At 42.0% G+C, this 18,555-nt stretch overlaps 2 protein-coding genes across 8 annotated transcripts in view; one reads left to right on the top strand and one right to left on the bottom strand.

Annotated features, from left to right (window-relative positions):
* The first annotated feature begins 827 nt into the window (after window positions 1-827).
* Window positions 828-11,640, top strand: gtf3c3 (general transcription factor IIIC, polypeptide 3). 3 transcript variants are annotated; one of them, XR_013905014.1, is made up of 19 exons: window positions 828-1,096; window positions 1,227-1,299; window positions 1,837-2,156; window positions 2,228-2,351; window positions 2,496-2,687; window positions 3,456-3,621; window positions 3,783-3,930; window positions 4,019-4,190; window positions 4,952-5,052; window positions 5,144-5,315; window positions 5,532-5,734; window positions 6,493-6,594; window positions 7,743-7,875; window positions 7,966-8,191; window positions 8,276-8,330; window positions 8,760-8,895; window positions 10,949-11,073; window positions 11,176-11,300; window positions 11,406-11,640. XR_013905014.1 is itself a non-coding variant. In XM_026159163.2 (19 exons), the coding sequence occupies exons 1-19, from the start codon at window positions 1,004-1,006 to the stop codon at window positions 11,526-11,528; spliced, it is 2,817 nt and encodes a 938-aa protein (XP_026014948.2). In that variant the 5' UTR covers window positions 828-1,003; the 3' UTR covers window positions 11,529-11,640. The 3 variants fall into 3 exon arrangements, 2 of the variants coding, with proteins under 2 accessions (XP_026014948.2, XP_026014950.2); XM_026159163.2 differs by having other exon boundaries at window positions 11,148-11,300; XM_026159165.2 differs by lacking the exons at window positions 8,276-8,330; window positions 10,949-11,073; window positions 11,176-11,300; window positions 11,406-11,640 and having other exon boundaries at window positions 8,760-8,897.
* Window positions 11,641-13,538: 1,898 nt separating this feature from the next.
* Window positions 13,539-18,555, bottom strand: part of dmd (dystrophin) — a 262,554-nt gene continuing 257,537 nt past the window's right edge. For all 5 annotated transcript variants that reach the window (XM_080296865.1, XM_080296862.1, XM_080296864.1 and 2 more), the window contains one exon: window positions 13,539-16,207. Coding sequence is in view for 4 of the 5 variants with exons in the window: in XM_080296862.1 (XP_080152988.1) it covers window positions 16,089-16,207 (119 nt within the window). In the remaining variant the exon portion in view is untranslated. The remainder of the gene's footprint in view (window positions 16,208-18,555) is intronic.

Here is an 18,555-nt window from a genome sequence, read left to right as displayed (position 1 = left end):
ATTTGGTTGGATTTTCATACCTGGCTTTATTCCAGTGGGATTCAAATTACCCCATTTACCTTAAATATGATATTGTTTGGAGTGTTTTTGAAAGAAAAGAAAGCTAACTAGAAAAATTTGCATTTCCTGCGAAAATGCAGTGTGGATGCTTAAAGCATCCACACAATTATGGTGTTAATGTGTTATTAATCTTGTGCAAGCAATTTATATATAAATGTCGTTTTTTAAGACTAAACCAACACTAGCTTACTGGAAAAACGACTTAAACCTGTTGGTTAAATCTTTGACCTTAGTTAAAAAGAAAAAGGCTGCTTTTTTTGTTTCCTTTGTGGAAGATTTTGATTTAGTGAGTTAATAATCTGTATATTTTCTTTTCCCCATGTATGGAAGTTGCTAATATGTAAGGAATGTTTATTCTCTCAATCTGTAATATATGGTGCATTTTGTTTGTATGTTAATATTACTAAAAAAAATAATTAAAAAATAAAAAATAAAAAATAAAAAAATAAATAAAAAACAACAACGTGACAGCCCCACACAAACGGGAAATGTTTCGTTTTCTACAATGGGACGGAGTGCAGCCACAACAGGGAACACAAATACTGACAAATCATCTGACCACAAAGAAACAGAAACAGTTAGTTTTACAGTTATTTTAGATTAATAATACTGAACATTTGTGCTTTGTATTTTAAGCACAACTGCAATTCAGAAACAAAAGAAAAGAAACATAATTTAAAATGAATTATTTAATTATCCTCCCCATGACAAAGCTGCACTTGGTATGGCCCAATCAGCACTTCCTGTGCTGTTATTTTGAGAGCGCTAACCCGGAAGTTTTTGAAGGATCACGTGGTTGCCGTTTCACGTTAGTTAATGTTGACTTTTGCTACAGTCTGAGTTTAGAGTGCTAGCGGACGTCACGTATCGGATGTACAGCGTCGTACACATGATTTATGTGTCCGTAAACTGATGTGACAGCTTGTTTGAAGTGGCGGGAAACATGTCTGGATTCAGTAATGAGCTCATAGATTACCTCGAGGGTAGAATAACTTTTGAAGAGTTCGACAGAAGGAGAGACGAGCGGAAAGCCAAGGTAAGTTATGTTGTTAGTTCGGTAACTGTTAGCTGTCTAGCTGAGGCAGTATCACTCCTCAGCATCACTTGGACTTGTGCTCCACTTGTGTGACATAAAATTATATACTTCCTTCATTCTGACCTCTCAGTCAGGGCAGGTAGCTGAAGATGTGGAAGACGCTGAGCTCCCGTCGACGTCCGGACTCATCTCAACGAAGATCGGTAATCTCTCTCTGTCAGTGGCTCTGGAAATGTAAATAATGGACCCTTCTTTCAATAGATAGCGACACTGAATCCCATGAGCGAGTGTGTTGTAATTGTCATGGTTTTAGGAATATAACAAAGTTTTAAAAATAACTGGAACAACAAAACTGGATGAACATATTCACCAAATGTAAATTCCAACCTGCCATCATCTTTCCTCTAATGGAAAAACTAATAGATTTCAGTTCTGGACTATTTAGCCTTTATCATGCTTCTTGAACAGGTCAGAATTTCTCTTAATGGAACTCTTGTGATTTTCCTACTTTGACAAGTTAAAATGTCTGAAACTGCCTTTTATTTGATATCAACATCAATAAAAATGACAGATAATAACTACTGTTCTTAAGGGTCCACAAAGTACTGAGTGTTGCTCATAAAGCTATTGTTTTGGTCAGAGACTGCTTATAAAAACTGGGTCAGCTTACTTTGATTCCCATCCTGGATTGCATGCAAAGTATGGTAATGTTACTCAAGCCAGCTTTCCTGTCTTCTCAGAGGATGGAGTTAGCCCAGGAGTCCAGCTGGCCTTTGCCTCCATGCTGGGAGAAACTGCTGAACCACAGTCTTCAGAGGAGGAGGAGGAGGAGGAGGAGGAAGAGCAGGACAGCCTGAGCTATGTTGATGATGCACATGATAAGGATTACATTGCAGACAAAGAAGAGTTGCAGGCAGAGGAGATAGGTAAGAGGCCAAGACAAGTGGGGAGACAACAGGGAAAGAAGAGTGAAGCTAAAGAAATGGCAGAAGATGTGACTGTAGGAGATGTGTTTGCACTGGAGATGGAGCTGAATCGAGAAAACAAGAAGATGATGAAGGTGAGACGGGCGAACGGTCATGCCTAGGTGAGTTTTTGCAGTTCTTAGTTAATATATAACTATGTGAACAGGGGCGTCGTCATGGCAGCAAGCTGCCCCGGGCTCTGAGAGGCTTGATGGGAGAAGCCAACATTCGCTATGCAAGAGGAGAGAAAGAGGACGCCATCCTGATGTGTATGGAGATCATAAGACAGGGTACGAAGTGGGTTTGCGTGACCTTACAGGCATATATTCACTCGCTGTTTGTGTCGACACTAACTTTGGTTTGTCTGTGTGCCAGTTAGTGTTCAAACACTATGAAAAGTTAAAAACAAAATCTCTTCTCCCTTTGTCCCTCAGCTCCTCTGGCATATGAGCCTTTCTCCACGTTGGCTATGATCTATGAGGATGAAGAGGACATGAGCAAAGCGCTGCAGTTTGGCCTGATCGCCGCCCACCTCAACCCCTCGGACTGCGAGGAGTGGATCAGACTGGCTGAAATGTCTCTGGAGCAGGACAACATCCAGCAAGCCATCATCTGCTACAGCAAAGGTCAGTCTGACACGGACCGGCACGCATCACTTCCCACTGGAACTTCACATCTGTTTATTGTCTGTTGGTGGGCCTGTTGAACAACACAGTCCCTACCTGTTGTGTTAAAGTGGATGTTCATTACTGCAGGGCCAGTACTTCAATCCCATGGTCCTATAGCTATATTTATGCTGCAGTAATAAGCCCTGTAATTTCCTCAGTCTGTAGTTGGGGTGATTGCTGCAGCATATTTAAAACTCTCAGACTGGATTTACTTAGTGGGATAAACTGCAGTTGGAAGAGCCATGCAAAGTAACAAATCACCCGAGGGGCTGAGAAATGAACTAATAAAAGTAACACACATCAAGTGTGTTTGTCTCTACAGTTTCTGATCAAACAGCACAAGAACAATGGATTTTCTGATGTAAGAGCAAAGTCAGAAGGTGTCAGGGATTGTGTGGGGTCTTAAATATGGGACAGGTGTTCCTCTGGATGAGTCCTGCGTACCACTTGAGCTGTCGAATCTATCCAGAGACGAGCTGTTTTAGTGCAGACAAGTCCAACGTGTAAATCTGAAACGTGTCTGTGAACTTTGTACAACAGAAAACAGTCAAGTCCTGACAAATCTGCGGTTTAAAAATGACTGCTACTGCGCCTTCTATCGTTGGTGCTTCTCATACCGTTGAATTGTGGAATATGAGCCACCACTGCAAAACAAACAGGGACCAGGGAAACGCTGGTTATCATTTATATACTTCTCTAGGTTCAAGCCTTGCTCCATTTCCACAGCTATCAAGTACGATCCTACCAATGTGCGCTATCTGTGGGAGCGCTGCAGCCTGCAGATGCGCCTGGGAGAGCACAAACAGTGCATGGACGGCTACCGCAGGATCCTGTCACTTCTGCCGCTGGAGGATGGAGAGCACTTCATACAGCTCTCCAAAGACATGGCCAAGTAAGGGACACACACTGACATGCTATGGTATGTGTTTTTATATACACATAAACTATGTTCTCGTTTTCCCCCCTAAAATACCGTCACCTCAAACCATCTGATCTTGGATTATCACCTTGACAGTTCAGTTATCGGTATTTGCTTGTGTGGGTCGTGTTTAGGAGTTACTATGAAAGCAGTGACCTGCCCTCAGCTCTGAGTGTGATTGAGGAAGCTTTGGCACGACACCCCGACCTGGTCAGTGATGACTTTATCAACATGGCCGCTGAGCTTTATATCACCAACCGGCAGTACAACAAGGCCCTGCAGGTGGGTCTCTGTGGAAAAACCTTTATTGCCGTTTAGACTGAGAACAAATGTTTAAATGGATAAACATTCCACGTGTTTGCTCTCCTAGGTCTTGGTGCAGTTTGTAGGCATCGTTTTGGTCAGAAGTGAATCCACTTCAGATGTTATTCCACCAACACAAGAAGAGAAGATTAAAGAGGAGAGCACCGAAGACCAGGAGAAGCAACCTGCAGACGGGACACAGTTACAGAAGGAAGAACAAGCTGCAGCAGAGGAGAGCGGTAAGTTGCAACGACATGAGGCGCTACACATTTACATCCTTACAAGAGGATTCAAACTCATCGTGGCTGTTCTTCATCATATGAAGAACTCTCATAGCCTTCATGACGTCACATAGGAAGTGCAGAAAGATGAGGACACAAAGTGAGCGTTCGTTGTGGCTTCTTTAGTGGTGCCTCTGTGACTACGTTTAGATGTTGTTGTTTTTCAAAATGTTTTCCACACTCGAGCACTCAGTGATCTCAAAAGACACTTCAACAGATGCATGCAGCGATCGCTTTATATCAGCAAAATCACCTGTAACTCGTGATTGTGTGTTTAACACTTGCAACATACTCGATAACATTTCTTATATTCAGAATTATTTAATGAGGGGTGGAATCACATTTTCTGTCTTTCCTCAGTGTTTCATGTCCACGCACAGAAAATCCAGACATTAAAACATTTCTTTACTCAAACTTTTCATTCCACATATTAAACAAACGTATGCTTTCATTTTATCTTTGATTAAGAATAAAGGTGATTTACTGTTAACACAAATAGATAAACTCTGTTTAGCACCATCTATCATTTTAACATAAGGCTGGATGCTACCTTTGGCAGCAATCCTGCTGAGACACGTTGGCATGGCTTCAAATAGGATATTCAGTCTCAAAACCCTCTAAGTAGAGTGGGCCAAACATCCTCCAATGACGTGAAAGAATCATTGCCTGAGTCTTTGGGGAACTCTTTTTACTGATTGGTCGTTGTGTGCTGTTTCCAGGTGAAATTGTGGATGTACAGGTACCAGACAGCGTCCCAGTGGACCTGAGGACCAAGTTAATTGTGTGCTTCATACACCTACATGTCTACGCACCCACTGAGGTAAAACAGGACTCAAAAACATACAGAGCTCAGATTATTAATGAAGTCTTTATTAAAAGATCATTTCATTTTAGAATCTTCTTGCTTTTAGGGCTTGGTTTCAACACTGATGGAGCAGAGTCCAGAAGAGATCGGCGACTTGTACCTGGATGTCGGTGAAGCGTATCTGGAAGAGGGCAAGTACATGTCTGCTCTGCCTCTGCTGACTGCCCTCGTCGTCTCTGAAAAGTACAACCTGGCTGTTGTTTGGTTGCGGCATGCAGGTAGGTCCAGCAAAAAGGGAATGATGTTAAAGGAAGAGGTGCGTCTGCAAACTTAGACTAAAAAGACATTTCACCTTCCATCCCGAATATTCTTCATGTGTGAAACTCTGTAACAACAGAGAAGCCAAGACCTTAAACGAGGTCTCACTTCAGGTCTGGCTTGGAAAAAGAAAACCACTGTTATGTGTCTTTGTCACTTTCCTTTGTCATCTGCAGAGTGTCTGAAGGCTTTGGGCCACATGGAGGCAGCAGCAGAAAGCTACACCAAGGTGGTGGAGATGGCTCCGCAGCACCTAGAGGCCCGGCTCTCCCTTGCCACACTGCAGCAACAGTTGGGCCGCATGGATTGTGCCCTTAAGGCGCTGGAGTCCATGTATGATAGCAACATACTAGCACACGATTCTTCAGCCGCACAAAAGGCAGGGGATCTTTGTTTTTGCTTTTTGCATTATCACGTTAGGTTGCATTATCTTACATTTACAATGTTCCTGAAATGTCATGGAGGGTTCTTAGAGGTCTTTTTCATGGACATTTTCTGGTAACACCAAAGGGGGAAAAGGAGTGCAAACCTCTGTCCTGTCAGGAGGCACTGACAGTCACACCTTATAAAGGGGCATCCCCACTGAAGCTGTAATCAGCAACCCAGTGACCAGAGACCACGGAAAGTGAATGTATTTGGGAACTTCAAGCAACAATGGGTGAGATAGTGTAGTGATGTGAAGTGGGTGGGTGCCACTTTTGGCTTCTCTCAGCTTAGACGTGAGCCATTGAAGTGATTAGGTGTGGAGAGCACAATAGTGAGTTGGATTTGGAGCCCGGCGAGTCTGGTAGTTAGTTTCCAACTGTTAGTGGTAATATGATGCAGAGTGAGCAAACGACTTCCTGCCCACATCCCCCTCATTGCTTCATTGTTTAATGCACGACTCCTCAGAGCTTACAGTGTAATCATGCGTGTTTGACCCACAGCCGTTTACCTGCTTTCATAGTTTACTTGGATTCTGGTTAAACACAAGATTTCTGTGCTTTCCAGACCTGAGCTGAGATTAGAGTCAAGAACACTTAGTCTGGTTACCAGCTGGAAAAAGGAAAACCATCACCTGCAGCATTTGGGGATGCTATGCTGTTTGGTCAGTGCTCTGTGTTTGGTAACTGGGTTTGTATATCTCTGTGTTTGTAGGAGTTAAAGCTTTTGCTCCATCGCTCTACGCTCCTGAAGACACAGGGGAAAATGCAGGACTACCTGGACACTGTGATCACTATGATCTCGATGCTCCTCAAGGTAACACACTTTACGGTTGCTTTTTATCCGTCAGCCGCTCATGATGGGGGGTCGTCGTCACCCTGCTGGACGGGCAGCATGAATAAGTTTGTGAATGTGAGAACTCTAAAACGAAGCTACATTGGAGTTTCAGATTGATGGAATAGGAGTCTGAGAGATGGCCACCACAAATATTCTGTTTTTATTCATACTGCGGCTATAAAGAGTGCTTTTTCCTCTCTGATAGAGTCAAAGGAGTTGGTACAACTGTTCCACATATAGAATACACTACGTTTGACCTCAGCTCTGCAGTCTAGCCAAGTGTCAGTGAAATCAAAGAGGGAATGATCTTAGACGTTTTGAAAAAATGCAGAACTACTTGGATGCTTTGAATTTGGGAGGAACGTTCGGCTGGATCAGAGCTAATCTGCCTGACACGTAAATGATGTTAACTCGTTCGCATTAGCAGCTGGGTTATTGCATTAATATTTCATAATTCAGTAAACAGGGCGGCACGGTGGTTAGCACTGCTGCTGCACAGCAAGAAGGGCCTGAGTTCATTCCACCATCAGGTCCTTCTGTGTTTGTGGGTTCAGTCCAAACACATGCAGTTTGTGGGGACAGGTTCATTGATTATTCTAAATTGCCCACAGGTGTGAATGTGAGTGCGAACGATTGCCCTGCGACAGACTGGCGACCTGTCCAGGATGTGCCCCGCCTCTCGCCCTGTGACAGCTGGGATAGGATCAATAAGTAAATATATACTATACCAACAATATTAATGCACTTACCAGGAGAACTGTGACTGCTCTCAGTCTGTCAGTGATATTGACACAAGTACAAATGGTGTAAACACAACTTTAGTGTAAGTTCAGTTTGTTGTTCTTGATATGTAATTGTTTGGTTTTTGACTGTTGGTTCAATTCTTAACAAACATTTTTATCATTCAAGTTATTTTGTACCCGACAGGGAAAAAGGACAAACACCTCAAAGTTGATAAGATGGGCTTTTTACTGTAGTTTGTTTACTGAGAGTTCTCCTCAACAATGAGGTTACTGTGAGAGAAGGTGAATCTGAACAAATAAATGCTCCATTTTTTGTTTTTGTTGCGCACATTTCATTGCGTCCTGGGAGTCATTCAAAGGTGCATAACGCATGCATGTTTATAGGTGGCCATGCAGCGAGCTAAGGTGTGTGTGAGCTCTGTAAACGTGTCAGGTGAGAATCACCTGAGGCTCGTGAAGGTCGAAGACATGCTACCAGAGATTGCTGACCATGAAACGGCCTATCTGGACAACACTGGTATGTTATCTTTGTCTGCATCGTACTTGGCTACAAGGTCGAGCCCGTAGTTGGTCTGGTCACTGGATTTCACTTTGTCACTGTCATCAGGTAAAACCAACGTCCTGTCCAAAGAGGACTGGTGGCAGCTGCTGCTGAGCTGTGTGCTGACGCTGTGTGAGGTGCAGCGCTTCCAGGAGGCGGAGATGCTTGTGGATTCGGCCATGGAGTTCTACTCGTTCTATGACAACAAGCCCAGGAGGAAAGAACTGGAGTTCATTGGCCTGTCTGCCACAATCCTGGACCACAACTATTACAAGGCCTACAACTACATCAGGTAGTTAATATGGGCGTGGCCTGGCATAAAGAGCATGCCGCAATTATAATAAATATAACATTTCTCTGTTTTTCCTCTCAACAGACTGATGCTGTTGGAAAATGTGGCTCTGCCTCAGCTTTGGAATATTTTTAACCAGGTCTGCTTGTGTGTCAGCAGAATAGAAGATCACTAAAGGAGAAACTGGCCCAACTATTTTACTAAACTCTTTTCTTTCTAGGAATTAAAGCGGCACATTTGTGGGGACAAACTTTTAAATATATTTAAAAGTATTTGTTTGTATTCAGGAAATGCGTCACTACACTTCTTAATGAGAAGCAGGAAAGTTTGTCCTCATGAAATGTGCCTGCTTTCTTCTGAAACGACCACTTATCTTGATTTTTACCGTCTTTGCACAGTTGATTTATTTATTAACCAGAGAGCCTCTGATGCATTGTCATAGTCTGTATGAAGATTTACTGCTAATACTAAATATTCAAATGAATCAAAAGCATAGATTTCCTGAATTTGGTGGAAAGATTTTGTAAACAAATGTTTGTTTGTTTTTGTTTGTTTTAACTCTCTGCAGCTGACAATAACGTCGCAGCACCAGCGCCACCATCGCTTCTGTCTGCGCATGCTGTTTAAACATCCTGACAATCACGCCCTCTGTGTTCTCTGCGGACATAACGCCATGGTGTCAGGGAGCTTCAAACATGCTCTTGGTACTCGCACACGAATCGACTAACTAGAGATGATAAAAACATTTAACATCACTACCGTACTTCAGCATATCTTACATGATTGATTTTAGACCACTTTGGAGTGTGACGACCATCACAGCATCAGCGCTATAATCAGGGACCGCGTCATGTTGTTGTCATTTTAAGAGGAACATGTGATCTGCCACTGATGTGCACCAGCATTTTAAAGGAGCCCTTCCTTTGCTTACGCCACACCTCTCAAACTAATGTCATCAAGTTTTGCTTATTAGCTTGTTCTTGATTGCAGATGTCGATGATCACATACCTCCAACACTGCTTTGCATTGAAAGAGAATTATGTGAATTAAAATGTGTTTTATAACAATATCCAAGCAACTGGACACATATTGGTAAAGTAACATTGCTTAAAATGATATAAAACACTAAAAAGGTGCTTTGAGTGCCAAAGAGATTTGATCCCAACATTTAAATAAATAATTAACAGTCTAGCAGTTTTGTCTCCGTTAAATCTCACAAGATATTTTTCTGTTTTTCCTACATAGTCGATTTAAATGACAGTCGGCATAATTTTCGAGTCGTCAGCCATTAGAGTATAATTCAAATGTTACTGAACTAAACTCCCGATGAAAACAGTTTTTCAAAAATACAAAACTTGAAACGCACGCTTCCAAATTATTACGCACACACAGTTTCAAAAGATTTTACAGGTTGTAGAGAATTGAAAATGGTGATTTGTTGAATTTGCAGCATTAGTGGATCAATTTCACTGAAATCAGAAACATCCTAACAGGTCAAGTTACACATTAACACAGGACCCCTTATTTGATAGCAGTTCTACAATTCTTGGAAGTTTTTGGAAAGTTTCTGCTTGAATGTGTTTGCAGGATGTCAGAATAGCCTCCCGGAGCTGCTGTTTGGATGTGAACGGCCTCCCACCCTCATATTTGTTTGCTTGAGGATGTTCCAAAGGTTCCCAATAGGATTGAAGTCAGGGAGGAATGGGGACCACACCATGAGTTTCTCTCCCTTTATGCCGACAGCAGCCAATGATGCAGAGGTGTTCCTTGTAGCATGAGGTGGTGCATTGTGTTGCATGAAGATGGTTGTGTTGCAGAAGGCACAGTTCTTCTCTTTCTACCATGGAAGAAAGTGGTCAGTCAGAAACTCCACATCCTCTGCAGAGGTCATTTTCACTCCTTCAGGGACCCTAAAGGGGCCGACCAGCTCTCTCCCTGTGATTCCAGCTCAAACATGACTCCACCTCCTCGCTGACGATGCAGCCTTGTTGGGACACGGTGGCCGTCCACCTCTGCATCCACCTGGACCATCCAGGGCTGCGCTGCACTCATCAGTGACCAAGACCGTTTGAAAACGAGTCTTCTTGTAGTTCTGGGCCCACTGCAGCGTTTCTGCTTGTGAGCATTGGTTGGAGGTGGTTTATGCACAGCTGCAGGTCTCTGGAGGATCCTACAGCTTGATGTTCGCAGGGCTCCAGAGGCACCAGCAGCTTCAAACATGTGTTTGCTGCTTTGTGATGGCCTTTTAGCAGCTGCTCTCTTAATCTGATGCATTTGTCTGAAACCTTCATCATTGTGCCTTTACCTGCACGGACCCATGTGTGCTCTGACTCACAAATCTCTTAACATGATGGTGATCACGCTGAAATATTTGTGAAATATCTCGTTACGTGTCCAAGGCATTCAACTATTTCACACTTTTCAGCAGCAGAGATCCTTTTTCATTCCTCTGTTTCTTGAAAATGGAGGCCTGCTTAATAATGTGGAACATCCTCCTTTAGTAGTTTTTCCTTTAATTGGGCTCAGCTGGCAAACTAACGATCACAGGGGTCCGAGGTTGATTTCAGTGAAACACAGAGTCCTGAGACACACTCCCATCCATGGTTTTTATCGAAGAACAGCTTATTTAATCTTTATGACACTTAAACACAATTTGCATAATAACTTGGAGCGTGGTGTAAAGGGTTTAGGGATTATGTTCACACTTGGTCCACTTTGCACAGTAGTACATTTTTCAAACACTGGATGTGTTTTCAGGTCAGTATGTTCAGGCCTTCCAGACTCATCCCAGCAATCCACTGCACAGCCTGTTTGTAGGTCTCACCTTCTTCCACATGGCATCTCAGAGGTTTGTGGCTAAACGGCACACGCTGGTGCTGCAGGTACAGAGTTCGTTTATTTCTGTGCACAGTTCAGTCCTATAGTCTGTTCTTTTAAAACCAACGTGTGCTCTCAGGGTTTCTCCTTCCTGTGGCGTTACGTAGAGCTTCGTGGAGAGTGTCAAGAGAGTATGTACAACCTAGGCCGAGCGCTGCACCAAATGGGCCTCACACACTTGGCTATGCATTACTACCAAAAGGCGCTTTTACTACCAGCAAAACAACTGGAGGTGGGTAAAAACACAACTTGCTGCTCAGTGCAAACGTAGCCTTTAGGACAGTGATGGATGTTTGCCTCTTTCTCTCTCCCTTTGTCTTCTTATTTTTTTCTGCAGGGCATCCCAGGTGACCAGGTTGATCTGAGGAGGGAGATTGCCTTCAACCTGTCACTCATTTACCAGGCCAGCGGTGCAGTGGAAAAGGCCAGATACCTCCTGAACACACACTGCATTATTTGAAAATGCATACTCGTCTTTACTGGTTCTTTTTCATTAGAAATTTCTACCAACTAAACCCCCATGAAATGGATTCAGGAAGTCTTATTTATTAAAAAGTGTTTGTAAATATTTACCATTTTGTATGGCGTATGTCATTTCTACATTTGTGCGGATTTATCTCTGTAGTTCAGTGTCTGATAACATTTGAGGCATGTACTGATACTGGATCTTTCAGTTGTATTATTTTTGCAAGACCTATAGTGTCTGTCTGCTGTTATACAAATTACCCTAGAAAAGCCCTCGTTTATTTTAATAAAGAAATACAGAACAAAGTATTTGAGGTGACAGTGTTAGCCACTGATCCACCCTGCTGGCTGACAACAGGATAAATCATTACCAAATCTCAGAATCATGTATAAAATGTCAAAATTCAATTTTATTTTATTTACACAGCAAATCACAGCAACAGTCGCCTCAAGGAGCTTTATATTGTAAGGTTGACCCTACAATAATACATACAGAGAAAAACCCAACAATCATATGACCCCCTATGAACAAGCACTTTGGCGACAGTGGGAAGGAAAAACTCCCTTTTAACAGGAAGAAACCTCCGGCAGAACCAGGCTCAGGGAGGGGCGGGGCCATCTGCTGTGATTGGTTGGGGTGAGAGAAGGAAGACAGGATAAAGACATGCTGTGGAAGAGAGACAGAGGTTAATAACAGGTATGATTCAATGCAGAGAGAAAAGGGGGAAGGAATGGAGCCGAGTCTCCAACTGCAGCATCTGTAACAAAACACACTAAGAGTGCTGAAGACCTGAGGCAGCAACCATCCTTCAGCAGAAAGAAGAGGGAGGCCCCAGATGGTGTGCCTAAACTTAAAGTCTGCATTTATACACCTCTCTGTATTTAATCTTTAGTTATCATTGACCTCTGGCTCTGTCTTTATCCTGTCTTCCCTCTCTCACCCTAAACAGTCACGGCAGTTGGCCGCCCCTCCCTGAGCCTGGTTCTTCCAGAGGTTTCTTCTATTAAAAGGATATTTTTCCTTTCTTTAAATAAATGTGAATAGAATTAAGCGCTTCATTTTCAGAGGAGCAACGCAGGCAGTGGAGCCCATTTGTTGCTAATGGGCTCAGTATGGTTCGCCATTGGCAGACTGCAGGTATGGACTGCAAAGTGTATCTGTGGCCAGATGTAGGCAGCATCATCCACGTCGAACTGCATAAACAATAACTGTGTTGGATGGTTTTGTCATTCCTGTTAGATCAACCCTCACACTCTACTGGCACAATTTCATACAGTAGATGCCTGTCACCGATGCTATTACGCTGCAAGATACATTTCATATCTTTTTTAAATTTCCTTTAAAAAAAATTGCTGTTCAAAATGAGTCTCATGTCTGTGGTCAGTGATGTCTGCGGCGTTCTCTGGTTGGTCTTTGCACTACTTTCACTGCCGTTAGCCTTTCCATGCACGCAGCTGAAAATGCTGGGAAGTCCTTGAACAGATCAATGCAACCAAATTTAAAAGTTTACCTTTGGAAATCACACAAACTTAAAATACTCCACTGCAATATTTTCCATTAGGAAGTCCTACCCTCTGCTCCTGCCTTTTCAGTGGTTCATTGTCAGCTTACTTATCCAGATCCACTCTCATCATATGCGGGAATATTTATCGCAGCAAACCCTGAGAAACAGGACTCGCAGATATTTCTTCAGTCTGTGTAGGTTCTCTGTCATCCAGGTCATGGTAGTCTAAGGAGCTAGGAAGGAACACAAATACAAGCTAAACAACATAGTGTGTGCTGTGTGGTGCAGCGAGTCCTCCTCAGACCTCTATAGTGTAGAAACCAAACACCATGTTGACAGGACCAGACTCAGCAGCACATCAACATCCAAAGGATGAAGGTCAGTGTTTCAAGGATGCCAGTGTTCATATTCCGGACAGAGAACGTTCATGCAGAGATTTCCTGCAGGATCCTGTGTTTACGTTTTCTTTTTAATTCAAAAAATCAAGTGTCTGAGTCAAATCAGTATAACTGCGTGCTTTATTGATATACAGTAAAGCATTTTATAATACAATAGTAAGGCATATATTTGGTGGAATCTGATATGTTGTGAAGTACTGATGTTATTTGAAAAATGATGAGACTGAAACAAACGTTAATTCAAAACCTGGCCAGTCAAATCAAACTTAGTGCCAGAAACATCTCTGGGATACTGCTCGATGCCAAAACACGCATGCACGTAATACTGTACCACTTTCACATACTTCTGAGTTGTTAAATATTAAATAATGATGAACTTCCTGTAGTCACACATGCTTTAATTGAAACACAACACACAGCACAAAATCAAATAACCTTTAACCAAAGGAAAAAACGTAATGTTTGCTAGAATAAAATACCTCCTCCACATAGAAAAAGGTTTAGTATATCCCAGGTTTGACAGTAGTGCACAGGGATTAATGCATGGATGCACGGATAAATGCATCTGGGCATTCAGGCTGGAGGCTCCTACAGTGCATTTACTGAACAGTATAGTTCTGAAATGAATTAGCTAGCAATTTATTAATGCGAGGACCGAGAACAGCGGAGAAACTGCCTCTGAACTTTCACACAAACTCAATTTAACCAGTCTCTAAACATTCTTTCATAGTTCAGGAAATCCTCACAATCTAGCAGCCGTGTAACACTGCAGTGCTCAGATTCTAGTCTTACAGTACTGCTGAAGTCGGAAAGCTGTGTTAAAAATGAAATTCTCATGTTGCACGTGTCAGTGCAACAACCAAGATCGGAACTTCAAGGTCCAATGTAGAGCTGAAGCTGAAAACTAGATAATACTAATATTCTGAAGAAGATATAGGAAGTACTTATGGAGAAAGAGAGGGACACCATCAGATCTTTATCGCTGAAGAAATGCCTCTTGCTCACTTGCACCAAACATCTTTCTCTGACTTCTCAGGTGATGCACTTTTCAGGTCCTTACTGCTCTCATGCACATGTTTACTTTGCATCTCCACGAGAGAAAGAGGCAAGGTTGCTCTTGCAGCGCAGTTCAGTCATTAGAAATGACACATCTGAACGAGGCCTTTGGGCAGTAAATAAGGTGAAAAACTGAGAATAACAACAGGGATGAATGTATGGAAAGAACTCAAACAGAACAAAGTTTGTCACCCAAAACCACACACACACACACACACACACACACACACACACAAATATACAGAAAAAGAAGCACAATCGTGTTTCCCCAAAAGCTTGGCCAATGGCTAAAATGTCAATAAAATGAGAATTCAATTACTTGCAAATCATTTAAAATGTGTGTTTGATTTAATAAATGTTGAAACTAAGAATTTATTTTCTTCTTTAGGCTTTTATCTTTGACATAAGTCAAAGATACTTTTAAAAGTTCGTTCACTGTTATGCACCATAGTGGATGGAAGTCACTAATCCTCGCAGCTTTGTTGATGTGCTAGTTGGATTCCAAACAGATACCTTTGATTTGGAAGAGTTTCACACTCAGTGCCCTCCAAACATACAGAGCGACCTGCTGTGGCAGGGAGCAGCCTGCAGGAGCTGCTTGGCAACGTGATTCTGCAAAACTTTGTCAAATGACAGTCATTCTGCTTGATTAAGTACAAATTTGTTCATTCTTTCTTTCTTTCTTTTATTTTTAAATGAAGGAATGATTGCAGCTGACGAGGAAAGAGTCTTCTACTTTCATCTACAGCGTATGGCATAATATTTGAAAAGTGGAAAATGAGATAAGGGAGCAGTTTTCTTAAATCTTAGCTTTTCTTTTTTTAGGCTTTGCAGCAGATTAAACCATAAGAAATGTTGTGGCTCTAAAGCAAAGGCTGGCTTCAGGAGCCATGTTTAAGACAAATACACACTTTATAGCAGCTGCTATAATGTAGTAAGTGTTTATTTAACTGCTATCATGCTAAATGATTAAATGACTTGCAAATTGATTTTTCCTTTTATTGACCTCTTCCATTGCTTCTCAACCTTTTGGAAAAAGGATTGCAATATGAAATTTAGGCACCACCACATACACGACCAAACACGCGTCCATACAGTCTTGCAGACACTCTACTTTAAAGATCCAATAGGTCTGCATTACTTTGACAGTGTATGTTTTACAAAGACATGTTTTCTCTTACAAAGCACCCTTATTATTTCAATCATTCATTTTGATACAAATATGTCGTTCCCCCAGTTACAAAGAGATGGCAAATATATGACCATGCTTCTTCGTATCTCGACCCCAGCCCAGAGCCCCATTGTTGTTTTGTACAATTGCATAGAAGTTAAAAAACAAAAACAAAACCCCAAAACAGCCTCTCTTCATAATAAAACAACTTTAGGACATTTTAAGAAACTACTGAAATCTACATGTACTTTTTTGATGAGACCTTGCTGGAACTTTAATCTTTCACAAAAATAAATGTTATATATATATTCTCTTTGTAAACTGTTTCCAATCCAGTTGTTTTGACTAGAAAAGCATGCGATAGGTAGGAAAGTAGGGAGGGATGGAGGAGAGGGGGGAGTTGGGGCTGAAGATTAAAGGCAGGATCAGAAGTGCAGGGCCTCGTGCTGTTTGGTGCTCCGTTCGTCCGTCATCACACTGACCAGTGACTCCATGGCACGGCCCAGATCGTCAGCCATGTGAAACAAACTGCCAATGCTGGGACCTGAGGGGAGGAAGAACACACTTATGGAAGATTTCACCTAAACCCCGCTTGCACAAGAATTTTAGCATATCTGCACATGAAAAACGTTTTCTTTGTGCTATGATTTTCATTTTTTTGTGAACTTTTCACATATTTATGAAATAATGAGGGCTCAAAATGTTGAAAACATTTAAAGCTCTGTTAAGACCTGCAGCATATCAAAGTTACAGCCAATATCACAATGTAAACACTAAACTCTGTATAATTCAGCAAAGAAGGGATAGAAGCAGAGTCGTGTGACTAAACGGGAGCTGGCAGAAATACGTTTCTGCGTTGTTTCCTGGCATGACCTTGTTCAATCAATTTTTCACCTCAAAATTCTGCACACAAATAATATAATATAATATAATATAATATAATATAATATAATATAATATAATATAATATAATGACAAAGTGAAAAAAGTTTGAAATTCTTGCATGTAAATAACACGTACAAAAATATTCACAGCTTTTCCTATGACACTCAAAAATGCGCTCAGGAAACTAGTTGGGTCCTTGATGATAACTTGCACCAGTGCGGTCTGGACCTTTTCCTGTTGGAAAATGAACCTTTGCCCCAGTTCAAGATGACAACAGTGGCTTCAGGACCACTCTGTGAACGTTTTTGAGTCACTAACCCAGCCAGAGCCCAGACTTTGGTTCAAGTCTGGGCTCTGGCTCCAAACTCTGAAGAGATCTGAAAATGTCTGTGTACTAATGCTCCCCATTCAAACAGTTGGAGCCTGAGCCCATCATACTTAAAAAGCCTGTAATTGCTTGAAGTGGTGCTTCAACACTTACAGTTTTCACCTTGTCATTATGGGCTATTGTGTGTGAATTTTGAGATGAAAAATGAATTTAATCCATTTTGGAACAAGGCTGTAACCTGACAAAATGTGGAACATTTATGTTGCTAGCTCCTGAATTTATGAGGTTACGAGAGGTTGAAAAAAAAGGATGAATTAAATCGTACAAATTTTTGAACCCGTTTATTAAGTGTACTAAATATACAGCTCAATGCACCAACTTTAATGATCTCATCTGAAAATGGAGAGGCGTGTGTCTGAAAAACACATCTGAACATGTGCATGTTTGAAAACAAACTAACTGATAAGCGATACAGCACATTTTTAAAGCTCCCATGACCTCCACAGAGGCACTGAGGCCACCACACTGGAAACCCAATCAGATTCTAAACCCACAAGTTTCAGTTCTTAAACAAATCAATTAACAAACTGAAGCTGCTAAAAGGCTGCAACAAAGCAGTCACAGTGTCATCTTGTATATGCAGCCATTACGTAAACACATAGCACCGACTTTACATTGGAGCACTAATTCCACTGCCTATCGTGAAAACAGGCGCCATGGTGCAGGCTGGACTGGGACACGCACTGGGACAGCCACTTGCACTTGGCACGTGTTCCTGTGCTGCCATGATTAGTACATTTTCTACTCTCGCGCAGAACTTAAGAGGGTTTTATGCTCATGTCTCATTCAAAAAAGCACTTTTTTTTTTTCTATGCTTATGATTAACAGTCACAGCTCACACTCAGTGCTATTAACACATCAGTTGTGGTGCTTGGTACCCAATCATGGAGGGTGGGGATAATGACATCTCACCAATGACCTAATGTCCTGGCTCCACCTTGCTGTAGCATTTGTTTTGTACCTCGTCGATCTCTAGTTGTGATAGTAGTTACTTCTTCCAGATGTTGGAACAAAGCTACTAGTTGTTTCACCAGAAGTGTAAATGTTGGATTTCCAAGACTCCATAGATCCCATATCCTCTTCATGTATCTCTGTCGCTGGAATTACTTGTTAGTAGCATTCAAAAAGCCCCATATTCTCATTCAGTTCAATTACATTTTATGTACAGCGCCAATTCACAACAACAGTCGCCTCAAGGCGCTTTATATTGTAAGGTAGACCCTACAACAATACATATGGACCCAACAATCATATGACCCCCTTAAGCACTCTGGTGACAGAGAGAAGGAAAAACTCCCTCCAGCAGGAACAGGCTCAGGGAGGGGCGGGGCCATCTGCCGCAACCGGTTGGGGTGAGGGGAGAAAGACAGAAGACATTCCTTGTCTACTCGTGCCTTCTTGTTCCAGTAGCCAGTGTGTCCTGGTTCTGTCACACCTGACACGGTATTTTTCGGACCATAAGGCGCACTGTCGATGAACGGGTCTGTTCACATAAATAAGGCTCACCGGATTATCAGGCGCATTAGCGAAACAAAACAGTCAGATAAGTCAAACTTTACTCGACTCATTCTTCTTGCTTTCTCCACTTCTGTACCATTGATTCATTAATGTTAAATTCT

This window comes from Astatotilapia calliptera, chromosome 23 (assembly GCF_964374335.1).
Source record: "Astatotilapia calliptera chromosome 23, fAstCal68.1, whole genome shotgun sequence".
Lineage (NCBI taxonomy): Eukaryota > Metazoa > Chordata > Actinopteri > Cichliformes > Cichlidae > Astatotilapia > Astatotilapia calliptera.
Note: the sequence above shows the minus strand (reverse complement) of the source record. Positions and strands in the feature narration are given on the sequence as shown.

What these genes read in the sequence shown, in the direction of transcription:
- gtf3c3 (XM_026159163.2), top strand. Translation starts at nt 1,004, where the DNA reads ATGTCTGGATTCAGTAATGAGCTCATAGATTACCTCGAGGGTAGAATA. An exon ending in TGATCTCGATGCTCCTCAAG is followed by an intron (nt 6,595 to 7,742) that starts GTAACACACTTT and finishes GCATGTTTATAG; the next exon opens with GTGGCCATGCAGCGAGCTAA. An exon ending in TACCAGCAAAACAACTGGAG is followed by an intron (nt 11,301 to 11,405) that starts GTGGGTAAAAAC and finishes TTTTTTCTGCAG; the next exon opens with GGCATCCCAGGTGACCAGGT.